General features: G+C 43.6%; 1 protein-coding gene across 4 annotated transcripts; it reads left to right on the top strand.

Annotated features, from left to right (window-relative positions):
* The first annotated feature begins 2247 nt into the window (after nt 1–2247).
* WNT5A (Wnt family member 5A) lies at nt 2248–20079 on the top strand. 4 transcript variants are annotated; one of them, XM_045024340.1, is made up of 5 exons: nt 2248–3272; nt 8756–8889; nt 9929–10194; nt 15312–15604; nt 17249–20079. In XM_045024340.1, the coding sequence occupies exons 1-5, from the start codon at nt 3267–3269 to the stop codon at nt 17705–17707; spliced, it is 1158 nt and encodes a 385-aa protein (XP_044880275.1). In that variant the 5' UTR covers nt 2248–3266; the 3' UTR covers nt 17708–20079. The 4 variants fall into 4 exon arrangements, with proteins under 4 accessions (XP_044880275.1, XP_044880278.1, XP_044880274.1 ...); XM_045024343.1 differs by lacking the exon at nt 2248–3272 and adding an exon at nt 3627–3907; XM_045024339.1 differs by lacking the exon at nt 2248–3272 and adding an exon at nt 7126–8180.
* Nucleotides 20080–23449: the final 3370 nt, after the last annotated feature.

Raw genomic sequence — 23449 nt, forward strand, 5'->3', positions numbered from 1 at the left:
CATTGCGTCGGAAGCCGGGGGCCAAACACATTGTGTACTGTGCCCACTTAGGCGCATATCCCCAGTTGGGGACTGGGCTCTTTTACTTCATTTGTGGAGGTTTAGTCCTTTGCTGTTGATAAAAGCGAGGAGTGACCGTTCTCTTGTGCCTGATGAGAACAGATACATTCTTTGAACTCCTCACTTTTCTGTTAGATATTGATTAGCACGGACTATCCTTGCAAATACCTGATTACACATCCACTGAAGGTTTTGAAGATCTGCCTAAAACCAGGGCGAGGTTTGCCAAATAACAGGAACAGCTAACAAGAAGAACAATAAATTGTGTTGATAACAGACCGCTCTCTGCTTCAGGTGCTTAGATAAGATTCAAGGTGGTTAGCAGTAATCTGAAGTACTTTATTGTCCCTTAAACCCAAATCTATCAGAATAAAGGATCTGTGCTTTTTTACAGTCCTGTTTTACACAGTGTCCGTTTGATCATTCAATCAGGGGCAAGTGCAAATAAGGCCTCTCATCTCTCAGAATGAGCTTTGGTACACTTCTTATGTACATTACACATGTGTCTCACCGCATCCTGAAATTTTAATTGCAGCCCCATAGTACTTGCAATCTCGTATTTGGGTTCTGAAAGTTGGACAGGGAGATTCAGCAAGTTTACAAAACAAATCTTCCCTACTCCCTTGCCACTATCTTCCAAAGTAAGTATGAAAGAAACGGGCTTTACAAACGACTTTGATCCTATAGAATGTCTGCTGTCAACAGAAACAACTCAACACGAGCCATAAAGGTTTTGAAATGACTGGACAAACGGAAGGGTTGTTTACAGAAATGTTAATAACTGAGAAGGAAAGGAATAATAAAAAAAAGCGACGTTTACACTGTGACCTGGCACAAACAGTTACCCCCAGAAGAGTCACTACTTTCTGGTCTTATTGAGAGTGGTTTGCATTGATTAGGCTGTTCAACTCTGCAGTTGTACTTACCTGTGTGCGTGCGCACAAAGGAAAGTTGTACTTACCTCTGTATATATGTGCATACACACTTATGGGGGGGTATTTGTGTGTGTGTGTGTGAGAGAGAGAGAGAGAGACTGCCTGGCCCTGGAAGAGTGTGTACTGCAGTAGTGGAATCAGACCAACTGAGATGTGTTGTTTCCCCGTTGGACTCCCGAAGGAATTTTATTTGCACTGGAATGACTTTGAAAGCGTGAATGCATTTATTGATATTGAGGCTGCTTTCTCAGCACTGTTTGGATTTCCCAGCGCTGCTTTGATAATGGGACTCCCCCTCGCCCCCACCCCACCCTACCCCACCCCAGTGGACCTGCAGTTATAGAGGAATAAAAGGGAAATAATACGGAATTATGAAATGGCTCAGGGAATGCTGCTACTTCCTCACTTGCATGTGAGATGCGAGACACTCAATAAAACCTTTGGCTGAGGATTGGAGTGGAGAAACCATTGTGAAGTACAAAGGTTTCAGGAAACCGTCCTCGACTTTGGCTTTCATTAGGTCCTGCGTGATTTAACTTAAACTGTTTTGACAACAACCTGCCAAATTTACAGCGGAAATAAACACTGAAGAAGAGGGGAAATCACATAATCAAGCCTGCTTAGGAACCCAGCATTTGTCAAGCGTACGTGGAAGCACATCTACAACCTTGGGCGTGCAAGGAATCACTTGTGACATGAGAAATTCATCAACAAAAACGAATTATATATATTTGTACGCACGCGCAAAGCTTTCTCGTATGATACATAGTGTCTGTATTCATGTATGGAGATAACGTACACATGGTGAATTATATATAAAGTTGCACTACCCAGGGTATGGTTCGCGTATTTGTGTCTATACTATCGCGTATAATCACGTCTCACGGATGGTGGGTTTCCTTTTACGGGGTGGGCATGGAGACAGGTTTTAATCACAGGACTGGTCCTCTCCGAGCCAGCCTAGGGGAAGCTGGTCCAATTGGCGTTTCCGCGTAGCTTGCAGCATTGATGAATGAGGCGCTAGCTAAAGCAGGCAGCAAGTAATCTATAGGAATGCGGCTCCTTCCTACGAAGGATGCAACTGACTAGTTTGAAGGGCGGTGGGTGGGGACGGTCCTGTGGAGCATCTCTGGAGTGCAGAGGTTTGCGTTGGGCTCCTGTCTGTGGTACAGCTTTAAAACCCAGCCTGGTTTGCCATAGGTCGGCGCAAGGCGCATGCGCACCTCCTAAAGTTTTTCGGCCGCATAACTTTTCCGTGCACTGTTCAGCGGCAGGGCGACGAGGAGAGCCGCGAGCGATAGCGACCTCGGGGAGGGGACCGGGGGGAGCGGGCTGGCTGGCTGGCTGCGGCGCGCGGGGACCCAGCCGAGAGGCGCAGGAAGGAAACGCTTGGCCGCCGCTCCGGGTCCCGCCTGTGTGTAACTGGTGCCCGGCGCTGAGGGGCTTTGCCCGGCAATGGATTGGGAGAGTTACAGCCCCTGAGCCCGGGACCTTCCCCCCGCCTCCTTCCCGCAGCGCCTCCTGCCCGAGTCCCCGTCTGGGCTGCAGGAGAAGCCGCCCCCTCTAAGACGCGCAGCCCCCTCCCCAGTTGCGCCGAAGAGTCAAGTCCGGCTTCCCCCCGGTTTAAAATGGAGGGACGCAGCCCGCGGATGGCTCGGCAGCCCCGGACACCCAGCCTCTAGGGGAGCGGGGGGGATTCCTGCGCGTCCATTCACGCCCCTCTCCCGCACGGAGCTTCGGCGGGGGCCGAGAGCGCGCTAGGAAGCGAGCTCCTCGCGGGGCTGCTGGGGAGGGAGCGGCGAGCCCCGCTCCGGCGGCGGCGGCGGCGGCACCACCTGGGCTGGGCTGGTGCAAAGGATCGTAGCCCAGGGCGCTTTCGCGGCAGCCGCTCCCGAAGATTGTATTGGTTTCCCAAGTGTTCCCGCACGATCACGCCCACGGGGCGCCGCGCGCGCGCGTGTTTCGCTGGAAAGCCCTAATTACCGCGATCGCTGATGGACCTTGGAAAGGAGCCTGCCCGGGTGCCCTGCTCCGCGCTGGGAGCGCCCGCGCCGGACAGAGGTCTGCGTCTGCCTGGGGTCAGCTCGCCGGGCCCCAGCGCTCCCCCTCGCCGGGCTCGCTCCCTTCCTGGCCCCTGGCAGCCGCCGCCGCCGCTCGCTGCTCTGGAGGATACCGCATAGCTCCTGCGAGCCCGGATTTACTCTCGTCGCCTCCTCGCCCTTTCCCCCCCTTGGATTACTTGGCTGCTCGCTCTCGGCGATTCCCCCTGCAATGGAGGTGAGTCCTAGGCTGGGATGAGGGGCTGCTTGTTAAGACGCTGAGCTCGCTTGTGTGAGTCCGGGGGGTGGCGAATTTACAAGTATTTCGGTAGTGAGATGTGTGGGGTTCCCCCCCTCCCCCCGCACAAACAGCCTTGGCGACCCTCTGTCTCCCCCCTCTTCCCAAACTCTAAGCTTTTTCACTCATCTACTCCTGCTGGAGATGGGGGGGCTGAAATACTCCACTTCTTACGGCCAAATTGCCCCCCCCCTCCGCCTATCGTGAACCAGTTTCTTTTAAAGTAAGTGAAGAGGCTTTAAGACGCTTGTTTTAATTCAGCTCTCCAACGCTGTGCATCTTTTTCGCAGCCTCTAGTAGCCGAAGTTTTTAAGACATCTTTCCGGACTTCATTTCTGGGGAGAATAGCCATGGAGGAGTGAGCAGGCAGTAATGGAGGCCTGCACCTTTAAGGAACTCTGGCTTAAGGCCAGTTTAGAACCTGGCTTTTTTTTCCCCTTCCCCCTTTTAATTTTATTCTAAATGTTGGAGATTGTCACTTGGCATCTGTAAAGGATTCTGCTGCTGGGCTCTGCAAAGGAGAAACGAGGTTTTTCGGTGCCCCTTTGATGCTCTAAGGGACTCCATGTTGGAAAGTCTGTTAGTTTGTTTGTTTTTAATTGTCAATTGCATGCTAAATTAGTTACACTCGGAGGGTCACGGAAAGTTCAGTTTCTCGGAGAAACGAATCTTTTCTAAGTTCATTCAACTCTGTCAATGTAAAGTACGGGAGTGTACTTTAAAAAAATCTAGGAAAAAACCCTCTCCCTTTTCTCCATGAATTAACTGTATACATTGGTGTCTGAGACAGAGTAAGTGGCTTTTTCTGTACACTTGAACCCTACAATCTTGCAATACGCGGACCCCTTTTTATTGAAAACCACTGGAGGGAAAAGGGGTGGCATCGCTTTTGTAAATCGTTTGCTTTGAAACCACAGAGCAAATCAGTATACAGCAATCGTTTCTGCATTTTACAACCCACCAGCGCCGAATGGCTCTCTGGGTGCCTACTTACCAAAGGCAGTGCTCACATAAAAGCTACCATAAAACCAGATGCTTGAACAGGCTTTCCAGACACCCTGTGTAAAAACAGGATCACAGGCGATTCCAGGGCTGTGCTGAATCTGTAAGAGTCCATTTTCATCTTACCGAAGAGCCTACCCCCCTTCTCTCCCTCCCGCCACCCGCCCCAAAAAAGCGCCTTACGAAGTTCAGCTGGTGTGTAAGACTTTGGGGCCGATAGCTGGTACCTCCAGGAGTTTACTGATGGCAATTTGTTAGCTGCGTGATACTGAAGTGGCTGCAGCAGCGGAGACTGACCGTAACTTCACCGACCGCAGGTGTCTCCTCTCTTTCTCGGGCTGACTTCTCAGACTGGAGTCCCAATAAATGGTTAAAATTAAAAAAAAAAAAAAAAAAAGGGTTAGCGATGGAGCCCCTCGCCGAACCAGGCGTCAGTCCTGGCGGGGGTTCTGGCGGCTGAGGCTGCCCCCTGTCGGGAGAAGGGCTGAATGACTCCCCGAACGGGTGCCGCCCGGTCCAGGCGAGGCCCGCTTCGTTCCACTCCACTTAACGAAACCCGCCTGACTCCTCTTCCGACAACGTTCCGGGCTGTGTGTGAAGTGTAATAACCCCCATGCAAAGACTCCCCAGCCGTGCAGTCGGAGTACAGGCCGGAGGGTTTTGAGCCAGAAGAAAATGTTTCCAGCGTCCTAACCTTCCTTTTACACCTTCCCTTTCTTTTATGCCTTAAAACCACACCTACGGGCCAGCGCTGGTTGCACTAGGGCTCTCGTGCGTGAGACACTTCGGAGTGAGAACTGTTACAGGAGGGGGGAGCTGCTACTCCCTTCTTGACCTTGCCCCAGCTGTTTACTCCTTGGGATTTTTCTGGCTCTGCGGGATTTTGATTGTAACTCCTTTCTGAGCGCCCCTCTAAGGCCTGGCTCTGCTCACAGTGGTGCTCCTGGAGGTGCGCGCTCCCCTCTGCGAGGCTGGGCTGTTATACGCTGGAGGACTGGCTGCTTTTGCTGGCTATGGAGAGCCTGGGGTCTTGACTCCATGAACCAGTTGGCTTGTCAGTGATTTGCAGTTGTGACGCTTAATCTCCCCACTGCAGAAACGCTCGGGAGGGTGTCACTGGCAGGACGCCTAGGAACCGAAATCAACTTCGGTTGCCTGGGTGACCTGCTGCCCACGGGCTGAATCCTCTTATAACCGCCCGCATTGTCCCCACAAAGTTCATTTCTACCCCGAAATGACATACACACCCGCTCGTTTCACATCTGCGCTACAGATGCTTGCGAAGACAAGTGACTAGTAACTGAGTTGGAGCAATGTCTAATTAGTTGCTGTCAGTAGGAGCCGATCAGTGAATTAGGTTTCAGTTTGAATCCCTTTCTGGGCACCGAAATATCCAAATTCGTCCAAACCCCTATTTCGGGTGTCTGAGGCTACTGCCAAACTTGCGAAGTTAGTTTATGGTGCATAAATCTCTTTACGATTTTCTAAGCTGCTGCTAAAAAGTACATTTGAATTTAATCATTACGGCGCCCTCCGCAAACTGTCACTTATACACACATTAATTTCCCCAGATTTAATTCTTGTAATTTAGGAGAGGGCCAATCCGAGTTCTAAATTTACATATTTTCTTTGTCATATTTTTAAAACCTTAGTACAGTATTCAGCACACTAAGTGATTTGCCTGGTGTGAAACGCGAAGTGGGTGGAGGAGGGAACCATCTACACCTAGTAAGAGAGAGTAAGCGGATCTAAAGTCCCTAGTGCTACAGCCCTGCACCCCAAGTGACAGGGAGAGTGTAGCTGTAACAAAGCTCATCACACGCAGGCGGCTGCACGCTAATCCCAGTTTTCTGTGCCCTTGAATGCTGTGTGTGTCCGGGCAGCTTTCATGTTATCAATTTCCTGTGTGTTGCTATGACAGTTGTTCTCTCTCTCCAAACGCCGCCCCACCCCCCAACAAAAAAAAATTCAGGAAGAATTAAGAGCACCTTTAATTCACTACTAACGTTTTGAGAATGAATAGGGAGCCCCCAAGTGTTGAACTGCCTTTTAAAAAAAATTAAATTACTCTCCTTACAAGTCCTGCGTTATGAACTAAAGCCCGATCGAGTAACCTATTTACTGGAAGTGTTTAACTTATTAATTGGCATCGATATTTTATGCGCGGGCAGAGACCTTGGGATGTAATAACTCACTCCACTTTCTGCTTGTACATTTCCGTTTACCATTGGCTTTTCTGCTGCGCGCATTGGCCGCTCTCCCCTGAAACCTTGTAAAGGCAGAGAGTTGGCTGCGCTCATGGAAGGGGAGTTTATTTAAACACAAAACAAAAACACAGGGCTGGATTTATGGATTTCAGAGCAATGCCCTTTTGTAACTCAGGATTATTTCAGCCTATTCAGGCGAGGTAGGAAAAACTGGATAAATCCAATGGAAACCCTTCGGCACAAAGTGTTTAAAGCCATCAGGGGAGTCCTCGCTTTCCCCCGTCATGCTGAGCAAGCAGCAGTCGAGGGGATTCTGATCCCTAGCGAACTCCGTGCGTGACTGCGCCTGACAATCCGGATTCTCCTTCCCTTCATACTGTTGGGAATCGTTGAAGGTTTTCCCGTAACAAAGAAAATCTCTTAATCTGTGGGCATGAGGCTCGCGCTCGCCCCTTCATTTCCACTTCAGCTCCGTCTGAAAACCTTAACTCCCCCCCCCATTAGGCAGCTGGGAGTGTTTAATAGCAATTAGACCCCGGGCTAATAATACCCATCCGGAGCAGGGCCTCTGCCGGCGATTCCAATCGGAAATCGGAGTGCGCGTAGCTCCGGAAAGCGGCCCGCTTTCTTCTCCTCGCCTGGGCCGGGAACAGGACGGGCTCCAAGTGCGCGCAGTGTCCTGCAACCCGCGCCCCGAGGGAGCCTCTGGCGCGCCACTCCGCTGCACCCCGGGGAGAAGGGCTTCGGCGGGTGCCCCGGGAGCCGGGAAGGCTCCTTCCCGGGCTGTGTGCCCCCGCCAGCCCCCTGGCACTGCAGGTGCTCCGCGCCGGGCAGTCCCAGCCTCTCCCCCAGCTAACCCACCCGTCCCTGAACCAAACCGTTCCCAGGCTCCGCTGGCCGCGGAGCTCAGCGCCCAACTCCCCCGGGAGCTCGGGCGCTTAGTGTCGGCGCTGACGGACGGGGGCTCCCCTGGGCCTCGTTAGCGGCCTCTCCCCCCGCAGTGGCTCGCTGGCTCCTTTCCTGAGAGCCGGCCGGAGCTGGGCTTGCGGGGCGCCCGGTCACTGGCTCTGAGAGCGCTCCGTCCCCGGGCCGCTGCCGGGCAAACCCGCGTCCCAGCTCCGCGCTCCCTCTGTCCCGGGGACGGAGCTGCCGGCTCTTCCCGCAGGGGGCTGTTTTGATTCGACTCCCAGCACCGTGTGGTCAGTCCCCGTGCGCGGGGAAGCCGGCGACACAATCCCGACCCACGGGCGCTGCGTCTCCTGGCAGAAGAGACAAACCCTACCCGACCTCCAGCTCCCAGGCGTCCTACTTGCAGTGACGGCGCAACGCGATCCTGTTCCCCCCGATGGTGAAATCAAGCCGGAGAGCCCCCCCCCCCACCGGCATCTTATCCCGTGCTGCCTTGGTGGCTTTCAGAGCGCTCCGGCCGCAATCAAATTGGGGATCCCTGGAGGGCCCAAATATCTGTCTCCCAAATGAGGAGAATCGGAATCCTCCCTTCGGGTTAGAGAGGCATTTTGAGCTGGGAAGGAGAAACGCGCGTCGCCTGACAACGGAATGAGCTTTGCACATACTTTCTCGGACGAGCTCTGCCTCGATGGTTCTCATCTGGAAGCAGCTCCCAGAATGGCCCATAAAGGTGTCATTTATGTGTGTGTGTGTGGGGAGGGGGGGTTGGGGACCGGGGAACATCCATTGTTAGTTTGGAGTTAATGTAACAGCTGAATCTCCCTGCCCTCCCCATTCCCAAAACACCCCCACAACTTGATGCATCATCTTCACTTTGCCCTTGATGTGACTGCTCCACTTGCTGCTTCTCCCCTGTCCGGGCACCCTGTAGACTGCTCCTAGAAGAATGAAGGTGGAGTAAGTTTTTTGCTGCTGTTAAAGTGTGCGACGGAGAATAAGGGATTTTTCTAAGAGATTGGGTTTGGCACCGAGCTTTGATTCAACGGCACAGAGACATGTCTGTAGTCGCTGGGCAGCCCTACAAGCAGAATCGCAGTGAATAAAATTTCCTTGTCAGGTTGCGTGGGTGGACTAATTTGGACTAGAAACTGCCTGCATTTTGCCACCAAAAACTCACTTGAGAGAAGGGCAGTCAGTCAAGAGTCAACTTAAAAGGGACCCAGGATACCTCTCTTGTTTAAACTTGTATGCTTGAAAATGATCTGAGAAACAATAAACAATCTGTTCCTTTTATTTCTCCTCCAGAAATCCATTGGAATATTAGTCCAAGGAGGTGCTTTGGGGACAGTTGGCAGTGCAATGGCTTCCAAGTATCTCATAGTGGTTCTGGCCATTTTCTCCTCTTTTGCCCAAGTTGTAATAGAAGCCAGCTCTTGGTGGTAAGCATCTTAAAATATACTGACTTTATTTAAAAGAATATCTTGAATTTTTGTTTGTTTTTTATGTGTATATATATCTTATCTCTTCCTAGGGAAAGTGCTGTATGAATAGGAGATTTTTAGGAATACTCAATTTCTGGGATAACTGTAAATCCAAAGGAAATTTATTTTCACCACCGTTAAAGTAGCAAAATTAAATTTCTAAATGGGTCACTTAAAATCTCATTCTTCAGGGTCTGAAATAACAAATGTAAGGGAAAGCACTGAATACCATGTACAAAAAATTCAACACAGAGATTATTTATTTATTTATTTATTATTTAAACAACTTTCTAAATAGACCCAGGAGCTGAGTTTATTTCTTGTAACTGCTGGGGGGGGGGGAAACTCTAGTTAATATCTGGATTTTTTTAATGTTTCTATTTGGAGATTTTTTTTTTAAAGCAAAACCTCTACTCAGTTGAACACTTTCTGACTAGCAGCCCTGTTTTAATCATGTGAAAGCACATATGGACCTCCTTTTAAGAATTGGGAAAACATGATTAATTTTGTTTAGTGTCTGTACGTGCCTCTGTATCTTTTCTATCAGTTAGAAGGAACTAGTAGTTGTCTGTAACAGCATCAAGCTGTTGGTACTTAAGCATTTCCTTATTTTCTAATAATTGTGTAGACTGAAAGTTGAGGTTGAAAATTCTAAATCGTGTGGTTTGGTTATTATTTTATGCACTTCTACGACCAGGCAGTTGCTTGGGACTTCTTGTAACTTTACCATGCCCACAGAAATTTGTAGGGATGGGATGAAATTTGAATCCTGGCACTCAGGTACATTGAAGTGTTGGCAAAGACCGTCATTAAAGGCTGCTGCCATCATTCTGTACATGTGGCCAGCTGTCTTCTGTGCAGCCTTTAAACAAGAGTTGGTTGATCTTCACTGTTGTTCAAAAGTTTTCCTCTTGGTCACAAGAACAGGAGTGGGTAGTTTTATACTCTAATATTGTATTTGTCCTCCCAATGTTAATCTAATTCTTTCTTTATGCAGGTCTTTAGGTATGAATCATATGAATCCTATGAACCCTGTTCAGATGTCAGAGGTATATATAATAGGAGCACAGCCACTATGTAGTCAACTAGCAGGACTTTCCCAAGGACAGAAGAAACTCTGCCACTTGTATCAGGACCACATGCAGTATATTGGAGAGGGGGCAAAGACAGGCATTAAGGAATGCCAGTATCAGTTCAGACACAGAAGATGGAATTGCAGCACTGTGGACAACAACTCTGTTTTTGGCAGAGTCATGCAGATAGGTAGGAAGCAAAAACTTTCTGATCAAACTGTTGCCTAAGAAGGTGTGTGATATTTACTTAATGTTCTGTATTAGACACTGTTGCCAAGTTCTTAATCTTTGTAATTATAGCTGACAAAAAAACCCTATTTTTAGTCAGAGTTGATTTTCCGCTTGTTCCCACCCCTCAAAAAGGTGACGGCAAAAAAAATCTGAATATAAGAATGCAGTAGTAAAGAAAAAGTGGCACTAAAATACTCATTAACTTTAAGGTAAAAATCTGAAATAAAATAATGGTATGTTTAAAACTAACTAAAAAGTAGTAGTGTGTGGCAAAAATATCTGTGTTCCAAAATTGCTCAGGCTGTCTAATAAATTAATTTTATGTAGCAGTTAACTGACATTCTCCATAGTGTTTATAAACAATGCCTTCTCATTTACTGCCAGGTGTGGCAAAATCCTTCTATGGTTTAAAGAAAGTTGGTTTTATAACAGAAAACCGCTCTATAATCCATACAAAATCAGTTTTATCAGGACAAAGTGCACTTGTAGTTTATGTTGCATATAATAACATAGCTGTTAGGAAAGGATGTTGCGAAGGAATCTTCCTATCCCAGTGAGCTGGGGTCCCAACCTCTTTCCTGTTAAATCCATCTTCAAAATTCAGTTGTTCCACGCAACCCACATAGTACAAATAATTCTTTATAATTTAGGGGCCCAATCCTGTTCCCATTGAAGTTTATTGCAAAATTCTCATTGACTTCAATGGTACAGGATCAAGCCCAAAGATGGAACGTTCCTCTGAATTTTCCAGTCTTCTCTATCTACTGAATCCTTAGCCAGAGGAATCTACTTTCTATCGTCTTCTGTGTTTTATACAGCATTTGTACTGGCACTTAATCTCAGCATTGCTGTAGCTCATAGCTTGTGCACGGTAGCTTTTTAATTTGAGATCTAAATTTAAATCCTTTTCCAATGCTTTCCTATCCTGTTTCAAAAATAATGGTTTAAATTACATTAAAACAACTTTATTTGTAAATTGCTTAGCCCTCACATAGCTTGAAGGAATACTGTCAATTACGTTTGGCCCTAAACTTAACTTTTTGTAAAAATAAAGCTTTTATAAAACCTGAAATGAATAGAAAAGTGCCAGAGTTTAAAAATATCCGAGGAACAGTGTCTTCTAAACAAATAGATATTCCCCGGTCTTTTTTTGCAACTCCAGCATTGAGAACCTAAAAACTAAACTCACTTCTCATTGTTCAAGCTGAGCAAGATCCACAAAGCAAGATAAGCATGAAAAACAAATGTAACAACCTCGAGACTTTTCAGTTTTAATCTTCTTGAGGTTACAACTAAAACCAGTAAAAAAAAAAATGTTGAAATTTCTGGCCCCAAACTTCAACTGTTATTACTCAATTACGTTCAGCTGATTCAGTGGTGGTGAATTAAGATGGCAGGATCGGGCCCATATCTGTATTGCTCGTGTTTCCAGTATGAAAGGTTCACACCTTCAAGAGTGTCACACATCTGGTCCCAGGGGTTTATTACAAGTTGAAAAACTTTTCCCTCTTCACTACTATATGACTGTATTAATTAATATCTATGTAGCAATGTATCATGTAATTAAGCCACTTTTAGTAACTGCAGATACAAGAGGGTATATCCAACACTTAAAGATCCTAAAAAGTGTATTAAGAACAAGATAAGTGTTGTTGTTTTATAGTTGTATTATTTTACATTTTGATGTGACGTACATGGCAGGCTGTTGTTCCTCTTGAATAGGAGAAAAAAGTCTGCAGTCTGAGTCTGATTATACTTAAACCAGTGTTCCATTGGTATAATAATTTGATTGTCAGTAGAGTTGCTCCTTATTCTCCTCAGTGTGAGATGATCATAACTGGATCCTGAGTCTGCATAGTTTTGTAGGATTTTGTCATTTATGCTAATGACTAAAACATAAGTAATTCTGCATTGAGGAATCTTCTTAGAAAAGCACTGACTTGATAGTTTATCTGTGGTATTTATTACACTATGTCCATTTATATTTTTTTCTTCCAGGATTTGTCAGGCAAAGTTATCTAAAGCTGTACCAATAAACCAAGCATTGAGTATAGAAACTGAATATATAGTTTACTGAACATTAAATTTACAGGGCTTTTATACTGTTACCATAGCTTCCTCTCAGTTGATCATTTCTTAATTAGACTATTAAAATCCTGCCATATGCAATATATTGTGCTGTCCTTTAGTTTATTAGTAGGCCTAGAACTAAGGCATATTTGGACTGCATTTAAAACATAAGAAAGGAATATTAACATAAAACAAACTAAATGGATCTTCTCAACAACTGCATGGGAGAGAGGTCCAGTCTAATCACGTCTGCTGATAGTTTTGAATGCTCTTGAAATACAAAACATTCTGTTTGTCCTGTATCTTATGCCCAGATTTAGATAGATTTTGTTTCTTTACATATATATTTTCTGTGGCACTTCTCTAACCAGTAATATGTAAATAGAACAATGTCCTATTTTTATGTTACATATGAAGGACATAGAGGAACTCAAACATGTTTAGATGGTGTGTTTTCTTGCAATGGCCACAATAGAGATGGATGTTGAAGAAGTGTGGAAAAAGACAGACATGTTGGTTGCTGGAGGAAAGCATGTTTGTGCCTAAATATTCTGGAAAAACTATTCCAGAGCAATTTATCCATGTGGAAATGTGACTCCTATAATGTTGCCAAAGTTAATGAGACATAGGGTGATGTGTTGGGTTAATAGTGGTTGTGCAATCTCAAACTGCCTGCCCTGAGATCAGTTTCAGTGGATTAGCCAAATTTTGCTTTAACTACAAAATGGAGTTGAATATATGCAACTTGCTCTTTTAGGGACAGTTTTCTCTCACTCATGTTCCCCTTTTCACACCCTTCCGTCACATCCTTTCTTCCTTAAGGATTCCTTAAAAATGCACCAAGACCTTAGCTAAAAAACCTGAGTTTTAAAACTTTATGGAGTACACAAGATAATTAATATGTGTAAACCTGAGCTAACCATACATTTTTCAAAAAAAGATCATAGACAAAAGAAAAAATTCTGCATTCCTTACCTAGGCGAACATCCCATTAACTTGAATAAGGACTGCAGAATAAATCCAAAACATTCATTACAGTACAATCCAGAATTTAGCTTTAAAATCTGTTCAAGCAGTTACTCCAGTTAATTTATGGTAAATTCAAAATAAACATATAACACCAACATTATTATGACCCCTTAGACTACTCTTGTGAACCTTTATACTCAGGAGTAACCCATAACTCTTGCAAGTAGTCTCATGAGTGAGTATCTGCTGGAATGGACCCTAGCACTGAGGGGAAGGGTGGTTCTGATTCTACTGTTTTTAGAAATGGTCTTCCCCAGTATATGACCTCTGATTCTTTTCATTTAAAGAACATAAATTATTTGAAAAGGCAGCAGTTGTTACATTAACATAGCTGCTCTGAACATAGTGTTAGATCTATGTTAAATACAGATTAATTGTGAGTACTGTTCATAATATACGGTGGTGCCAACAGGCCTAAATCAGAAGTGAGCCTTTGGTGGCAGGCCCTGTACAAACAGTCCCTGCCTCAAAGAACTGTTATCCAAAAATCGTATCTGACAAAACCCTGATTTTTACAAAAATGTTCCTCCTGCAAGCTTGGAAAATTGAGGTTTACCTAGACCAACTCTATTTTTGGACTAAAGAATAGAAATAAATAGGTATATCTCCAATTATTATTTATCTCCTAGAACTGGAAAGGTCATGGAGTCCAGCCCCCTGCCTTCAGTTGCAGGACCAAGTACTGATTTTTGCCCCAGATTCCTAAGTGGCTCCCTCAAGGATTGAACTCACAACCCTGGGTTTAGCAAGGCTAATGCTCAAACCACTGAGCTATCCCTCCCTCTAAGGAAAACTAACAGTTAAACTAATAGCTAGCTCTCTTTGATTTTCAACGTCAAATTCTGTTTCAGCCTGATCCAACAGTCATTTTGGTAGTCTTTCCTGGAGAAGGACTTTGCTGAGCCCGGTATGTTGAAAAGTAGCGGTTTTGGCCCTACCTCCTGATAAGAAGAAATGCAAACTTCCAGAAGGGTCTATAATGTTAGCCTTGTTTTCATGAAAGACATTTGTTGTAAAATAGAACTCTTGCCATTCCCGAGAAAGGAGGTGGATGTAGCTGGGTTCTAGGTAAAAATGGATCAGGGTGATGTCTTGTTGAGGAAGCTGTTAATGAATGTATCTTCCAGTGAGGATATCCTATGGACAAGCACATAGGAACAAAGAGCTTTTTCTGTCATCACCTTGAAAGAAACTTATTTATCTTAAAATGGAAGTTGGAAAAACTTGAATGTAAGGGAATCAGTCCTTGGCTAAAACATTTAATACACTCCTGGCCCAGGCTCGCTCTTCCCTGCAACTTATAGAAATGATTGGCAGTGGCTTCTTTTGCTGTATGAAATCTTCCTATTGGTTGGGTTATTAGATACTAGTGGGCAGTGGGGTATTATATCTTTATTTTTAAATAACCCTCTTCAAAGTAGCCGGCCAGGGCAGGGTAGAGTATTGACAAGTATCATTCTGGTGTGCTCTTTCTTTGACACCAGCGGGCTTTGTGAAATGCTGTAACTTTAAATAAATTGGAATAAATGAGTGAAGTAGATAAATCATGTTCAAGAAGTAGTAATTTAAGGAACAGACTTCCAAAAGTTGTATTTAACATCTTTAAAAAGAGAAGATGGGAAGCAGCCAGGCTCTCTAACCCCTGGACACATTTATTGTTGTAACCCATTGCTTAAACATACTCCTAGGGCCTGATTCTCCTCTCATTGTTGCACCACAGTGTTCCCTGGTGAAAACCAGTGTGAGAGGAGAATCCAGCACCTGCTCTTCATAACTGAACCTCCACTTTCTGTCATTGATTTGTTTGCTTTTGCGGGGGAGGGTGAGGAATAAAAATGTTTCCATGGAGACCTCTTAGGCTAAAGCACACTTCAAAACCCCATGAACTTCATATATAGCAGTTCCCCATGCCCTGTACTGAATGTCATGGAACATGTGCAGACTTGCCTTTAACACTTGCTTTCTCTTTCCTTGCAGGCAGTAGGGAGACTGCCTTTACTTACGCAGTCAGCGCTGCCGGGGTGGTTAATGCAATGAGTCGCGCCTGCCGAGAGGGGGAGCTCTCCTCCTGTGGCTGCAGCAGGGCAGCCAGGCCCAAAGATTTACCCCGGGACTGGCTGTGGGGTGGCTGTGGGGATAACATCGAATATGGCTACCGCTTCGCCAAGGAGTTTGTGGACGCTCGGGAGCGTGAGAGAATTTACCAGAAAGGCTCTTACGAGAGTGCTAGGATTTTGATGAACCTGCATAACAACGAGGCTGGAAGACGAGTAAGTGGCTGAGTGGCTCCTTCCCCTTCCCCAAAGCAGCCTGCCTGGGAAGGGACACACCTAATTAATGAGAGAGAGATAAAGAACGGTGGCACGGATAACTTTCTCTGAAGGTCCTTAGCTCGTGCACGTGTTGGTTTTTCAAGGAAATATTTCCTTTGACTTTCTTATTAGTCCTCAATGAAATCTGCTGGGGAGCTCAAAAATCAAAACCTTTAATATTTGGCCTTCTTCAAATGCAAGGGGGAAAGCATGTGAAGTTGGGTTTAAGTATGGGGAGGGGGAGAGAGGGTGTGTGTATAGGAGTATTCCTGAGTGACAACACTACTGCCATTGGGTTTTCCATTCCCTACCCCATAAGATCAGTGGGAGAGCAGCATATCTTGTCTTCTTCCATGTTCTGTTAGTTACAACCCTACAGTTCACTGTGAGTTTTCTGCAGAATAGAGTTTTATTGGTTTATATTTCCAACCAATCCAGTTTGCTTTGGAGGGAGAAGAGAAGCACCAAACTCCCCAGAGCTGAATATTCTTGCAGGGTTAACATAATTTCCCTCACCCCTTTTGAGGATGTGAAAAGCTTATGATTAGAAAACACCCTCCTCTGTGGTGAAACATGTTTTTTTATGGCCTTTTTTATCTTGAAAATGCCTTAAATGAATAAGTGTAAACTTTTTTTTAACAATACTATGAACTCAAAGAGCCAAAGTCATTATTTTCCTAGAGCCTGTGGTGCCAGAAATAGTCTGCTGGAGACTTTACTCTTGTGTTTGAAGGTGAGGCTGGATGAAAGATAATTGAATATTAATATTATTTAAATGTGAGAGGAGGGTATCTGAAAGCAACAGACAGGTCAGTTTACTACTAGAAAGAAGAAAAATAACTTTCACAGTTGTCTACAGATAGTTCGGCAGTTTTTTTCCCCCTTCCCAGCCTCCTCTTTGCAGTGCCATTTGGCAGCATCGAGATTCTTTTTAAATGTTGGGTGGAAGTTGCATACAGTATCCACCTAATGTGTCAGACCCCAGGATTTTTGGGGCAGTGTCAACACTTGACTCTTATTTCTATTTATAAAGCGTAAATGACTGAGATCTTGCTGCCAAAGCTTTATAAAACGGATATTGCTGCGTAGGTCAATCCCCCACCCAAAGGTGTTTGGGGGTTTCTTCTGGATGCAGTCTCTCTTATACAGCAGTATTTTGGATGGGAGGGTACTGCTGAGCCAAGAGCAGACAATCAGCTGCCGCATAGCCTGTAATAGAAGAAAGCTTAACTCTTTCTCTAGTACAAGCCTCAAACTGAGATCAGTTGAGAGAGTAAAAATAAAATAAAGGGCTGGTTGAAATTTCTCAATGAAACAGTAAAATCCTTTCTCCTGTAATAGGCAAATTCCTAAAATTGAATGCATCATGAATGATTCTACTGAGGACTTGTGTGCACACTTAGGGGGTGTGCATGGTGTGTGAGAGGGAGGTTGAGAGCTCACTCTCTTTGGTGTGGGTGGGGGAGGAAAGTAGGGGTGAGTCAGGGGCTCTCTTCCCGTGTGTGTAGGGGTGATGGGGATGTTAAGGGAGGGGTGCGCTCAAGCTATGTAACAACCACATTGACACTTTTGTTTTCCCTCCTCCTCTTTTCTCTCCCTTAGACTGTGTATAACTTGGCTGATGTGGCCTGTAAGTGCCATGGGGTGTCTGGCTCCTGCAGCCTGAAGACCTGTTGGCTGCAGCTGGCCGATTTCCGCAAAGTGGGCGATGCCCTGAAGGAGAAATACGATAGCGCTGCTGCCATGAAACTCAACAGCCGGGGCAAGCTGGTGCAAGTGAACAGCCGCTTCAACACGCCCACCATCCATGACCTGGTCTACATTGACCCTAGCCCCGACTATTGCGTGCGCAATGAGAGCACCGGCTCCCTGGGCACCCAGGGCCGCCTCTGCAATAAGACCTCAGAGGGCATGGATGGCTGCGAACTCATGTGCTGTGGCCGGGGCTATGACCAGTTCAAGACAGTGCAGACAGAGCGCTGCCACTGCAAGTTCCATTGGTGCTGCTATGTGAAATGCAAGAAGTGCACAGAGATCGTGGACCAGTTCGTGTGCAAATAGGGGGTGATGAGGTGGGAGGTGCTTCTCCTACCTGCCAGCAAGGGTGCTACCCCCAGGACAATCTCCACTTTATTTATAGAGTCCAATGATTTTTTTTCTTTTTTTTTATAAAGGTTACAAAAAGAAGTGACTGGAACCTTTTCTGCACCCATCCTAGGACTGTGTGTGGTTTATATTTTTGGCAATAATGGGGGAGAACCCAAGAAAATATTTATTTTACCCAAAAAAAGAGACTTTTTAAAAAAATAGCGTAGTTTGAAGGGAAATCCAACATAGCCTAACTTAGTCCCATGAGTCATAGTACATGTGCAGCCAGCAAAGAATTCTTAGGTGCTTGGGATCTGAGAATGATCCTTATGAACACACTAACCCACAAACCTGTGCATGATTTTAGCTTCAGTGACCAAAAGTAGTCTGATAGGTGCATACAAAGCTGATCAATACATCCAGGGGTTCATAAAAGGAGGGCTGGTATATCCCCAGGAGGGCTCAGCACAAAGCTACTATGATGTCAATCACATGACTGCAAGGTGCTAATTTAAAGGTGAGATAATTAAAGGGTACGAGCGCATAAGACTTCTAAAGGGTTCAGCTATGGTATTTAGGACCTAAAGTCTTGGGCCAGTAGCTAGCAAGACCAAGAAAAAAATCTGCCTTGATTAACACTAAAGGTGTACATCAAAGCAGGATGTGACCTATCAGCTCTTCATCTAATTGTGTATGAAGTGTGAGTATTCCATCTTAGCAAGCAATGCCTTACTGATAAAGAATATCAGGAGCAAGTGACCTTTGAATCTCACCGAACAGTGTGCTCTGGTCTGACCCAATAGAAATTGCACCACTGCAGCTGTTTCACTGTCCTACTCTGTGGAAAGCCCTTTAGGAAACAGAATTCCCCTAATTTGAAGTGCCTTTTAAAAAACAAAGTGGTGTGATAGCTGGCCAACTTTCAAAACACAGCTTAGTAAATAACCCCTCTTATCCAAGGAAATCAATAATTAACCATCAATCATTCTTGAGATGGTTGATTTATTGTGGATTTTGGGAAAGCTTTGACTTGAGGAGACAATAGTTTCATGTCTTAATGATGTTAAGTGGCTATTTTAGTTCAATGAAATATTGCAGCGATGCCAAATTTATCATCTGATGTCTTCAGAACACGTGCTTTAGATAATATATTGCAGGTATACACTAAAACTGTTCAGACTGTACTTGAGCAGTTACATATATACGGGAAAACTGTGGTCTGCTGGTGTCTGATATTTCAGAGCTTTTTGTACATATATATTTCAATACAGCCAGTGATTTTTATAAAACTGCTAAAGTTACAGAGGCAGTTCATCAGTTAGGAGCATATTATTCCCCCATTTCCTTTTACAAATCACTTTTAGGATTTTTTGATATTGATTCTAGCATTCTTGGTGTCATAACACAAAGGTTTTAAGAATACTTTAATCACAAAGAAGTTAAGCCTCTTCTTAACCTAAGGGGGCTTCTTGAGCTACAGGTAGAACAGATACCATGCACTTGAATTCACACTTGGTTGGAGACTGCTTCTCTCTTCCACTTTCCTGCAAGGGCATTATTGATTATCATTGAAACAGAAACCTTAAAATTCCCTAGCACAAACTGTATTTGGCCCTTCGTTTGTCTTAAGGGTTTTTTTAATTTTTTGAGATGGAAATCAGTACCTACTACAGCAACTTCTTGTGTTTCCCCCAATATAGCGTATTTACAAGAACACAGTTAGCATTTGTCATTGGTTCAGAAACCTCACCCCAAATCATTCCCATCCCATAAATTAAACAAATTGGCATTCAATACCAAACAAGTAAAATCCTCCACTTTAGCTTAGTCATACTAAAGCCTTAACTTCTCACAAGCCTATAAGCTGTTGCATTAAGTTCATCTTGATCATTTATCAGCTCTTTAAATGATGCTTTATTGCTCTTAATTTATTAAGAACATATTTACCCCTCTCTTCCAGATGTTTGCAAACCAAGTATCTTAAAATTAAGAAAGGCACTACTTCATTGAATATGTCACTTTTGGTTTTTATTATACAAAAACCATAGTCATTTTTTATTTGCTGAATCGCATCTTGTTCCTTTTTTTTAGTGACTCCTGTCTGTGAGCAGAGCTGAGTCTAACGATCCTAGCTTTTAAAATACTATTTAATGTAAAATATTTTACTTGTCATTCAGATATTATGTAAATCTTCTATGTCATTTCCTCTGTTTGTTCTGTACATTTAATGTACATATTTCTGTCTTGCGTGATTTGTATATTTCACTGGTTTAAAAATTTTTTTTGAAAGGCTTTATGCCATAATGGAAGATAGACTATAAAAATAAAACTTTGTATGTTGGGAAGTGGTTTTAATGATCTTTCAGAGGAGGATTTGTTAAAACAATGAAAAGGTTGACTTTTTAAAAATTTACTACGTGGTAAAACAAGGAAGCGACCCTATGCCAAACACACAAAGTACAGCTTGAAATTTTATTTCTATATTAAGAACGCTTACCGATGTAACAACTTTTTTGGGAAAAAAAACCCTTATGACTGTGTGCACCACAAAATATTCTGTAGATGGTTAGGAGCCCAGCTGACAAGTGGCCAAAAGAATTGAATTATTGAACAATTATGCATGTAGCTTTCAGTGTTTTAGCGGTTTGTTTTGTTTTGAGCAGTTTTGGAGTCATGGGGGCCTGATCCTGTAAACCTTTTAATCCTGTGAATAGCTCTTACCTGAGAAGCCCTACTGGCTTCAACTGAGCTGCTGGTGTGAATCAAGGCTTTATGCAAGAATAAGAGTTTGTAGGACCTAGGGACTTGTAGCTGGATTTTTTTTTGTCTGACTACATTTTTAATTTAAAAAGACGATTTTCTATAGTTTCAATTAAAAATCAACAGTTCTGCCCAGACTTCTTGTCCTGAAATTTGGAGTATGTATAAACATAACAAGTGTCCTTTTTTTTAAAAGAGCAGAATGACATTTTACAAGCAAGAAAGTAAACTAGCAAAGGAAAACAAAAGTAAAAAGCAAAGCTGTCCTGAGAGCAGCATCCTCTGAAGTGATTTCCTGAATGTGCCTCTGAAATCTTTGACACAGCGGAGAGCTTGATAAATTAGCACCTCCTTTTTTTTTTCTTTTTTCTTTTTTTTGTTCCAGGATAACCTTCTAACATACTGAAACCCCTTCTTGGCTGCCAAGAATGTATTATCCCACAAAAACAGTAGACCAACATCTGTGTGTTTTAAAATAGCGATTCTGGGCAAATGCAAAGTTCTGTGGTCCTATTACTCACATCTGGTTCAGTTTTTCTTTAGTTGTATATTGACCAGTGTTCTTTATTGCAAAAACACAGGCCCTATTTAGAAAAGTCAGCATTTTTTGGACTGGATTATGTTCAAACTCTTCCCAATAGCAGGAAAATTAACAAAAAAAAAATTGATTGGCAGCACCGAACAGCCATGTTCAAAATAGTTATGGCCTCTGACACAAGGGAGATTGCTTTAAGTTTCAATTCTTTAAAGTGCTATTATCTTTTAGATGGACCCCTATAGTTTTAGAAACCTTTGCACACCTTTTTTCTTATTGTTGTGATGTTGCCAATACCAATCTTCAATCTGCTTTTGCCAAACGTTATTCAAGCCATTGGTTTTATCAAGAAGTGTACCAGGAACAGGGAGAAAACTCAGAGAAGTGAACTGGAACAGAGGCAGGCAGTGTTTGGAAATGGAAATCAAAAAGGGTTCCATCTCCATAGAGAAGCTTTCAGTTCTATGATGTCATGCACATGTAACACAAGGGTTTGGTACAAAGCGTGTAGAGTCTTTCCAGTGACTTCAATGGACTTTGGAACAGACTCCTTAAGAGAGAGTGCCTAAAATATTGCCAAAGTGCGCTATAAAACAAAACTTTTTATTGGGGGTGGGTCATATTATTTCTCAATGATCAGTTTTGCCTGAAACAGTGAAACAAACAAAAATAGTCTATTTTTTAAAGAGAAAACACACACACACACACACACACCAAAAAACCCCAAAGCTGTTTCTATAGGAAAAGTTACACAGGCTGGCATTAAAACCAAAGTTCTGAACAAATTTAGAGACATGATCCTAACATTTCACCATTTAATACAATCTTTCTTTTTCTCAACACTTCTATCAACAGTCCAAATTAATTTCACTCTGAATTTAAAACTAGACTGGAAACTTTATTAATATTTAATAATAAAAGACTTCTAGATTGTGATTTAGTAAAACAAATCAATGACAACTGGATCCAGCTACAAAATTAAATCTGTTTTTGTTCATTGTCATGTACTATTTGTATTAAAACAAAATATTGTGTGTGCAAATTCGAACAATCTCTGGGCACAGGGAAAAAAGTGGAAGGCTTATGTATCAGCAGTGACATATGACTTATGTATGAACTCCTTTGAAAGCTGCAAACTTTGACTTACTTTGTTGAGCCAGCTCTGCGGTCGGTCCCAGCATTCTGTAATCTCTTCCTTTTAATTCTATTAAAATAGCATTTAAAAACAAAAAAGAAAAAATCTAATAAATGAAAATATAGTGAAGAACCATATAGTACCATACTCGAGGGTAGCATGTGACTTGGTAGATGTAGTTTAAAAAAATTGTGACTTCAACTTGTAATACTAATTTATTTCGCGTAATCCACATTTCTGTTACATGAGGGTTGTATGCATTTGTTGATACTACGCTGATAGTTTGTATAGCTGTTGAGCCAAACTTTGTGCTCAGTGAGACCCATGCTGTTGACTTCAGTAGTGCTGCATGATCCTAACTGTGTTGGGAGCAGGAGGGTTTCCATATTGCTCTAAAGAGAGAGAGAGAGAGTGTGTGTGTGTGAGAAAAACCACATACAGGTAACTAAATTATAAAAAGTCTTTGGCTGCAGCCGAGAAGCAATGATACAGAATGGTTGTATTTTCATAGTGACATTTCTCCCTCACCATAAACGACCTACTTAGTTATGTCTGATCCTGCCTATCATAGGGGGAAGTTGGGCAAGATTATATGCTGCCTCTCTCTTTTAAAATAGTAATTTGTCACATGCAAGTTCAGATTCTTCAGTATTGAGAAAAAAATAGGTTAGGTTATCTAGGCAATGTGTCCCTTCTAAAAACTCTTAACTTTGGTTTTGAGTGATGTTGGCTAGGGCTTGACTAAGTGGGGTGGTGTGATGATGTGAAGTTGCTTCTGGTAATGCTGTTGCCAAAACTTGGGACCTGAGGTAATGAGCGCTGGATCATTTACAATCAATGTTGCTCTATGATGTGTTGCCTTTCCCAGCAGTTCTGCTTTCTTGAGTAGTGATTGAACGGCAGTAGTCAAAATATTCAGCTGATCGAGAACCCCTGAAGGCTCCTGTAAACAGAGTTACTCAAACATTTTCTGAACCAGTTTGACCCATTGCTGATTCATTCCAGATCCACTTTCAAGGACTTGAAAATATGCAAACTGAAGCATAAAGTTTATAGCACAGCTCAACCATTTCAGACAAGATGCATCCCATTCCAAAAGGGCTTCTTTTATTTAGAGTAACTTTTCACAGTCTTTTCATGAGAGAGGAATAGTGTGGATGACTGGCGACTGTTCCTGTGATATAGTTGTGGTATGCACAGTGCAAAAGTAGCCTGTCTTCTTGTCTCCCTGGTCCCTAATGATTCTCCTCTGTGCAGAGTTGCCCTCCTATAGAACCTTTCCCCC

This window comes from Mauremys mutica, chromosome 7 (genome assembly GCF_020497125.1).
Source record: "Mauremys mutica isolate MM-2020 ecotype Southern chromosome 7, ASM2049712v1, whole genome shotgun sequence".
Lineage (NCBI taxonomy): Eukaryota > Metazoa > Chordata > Testudines > Geoemydidae > Mauremys > Mauremys mutica.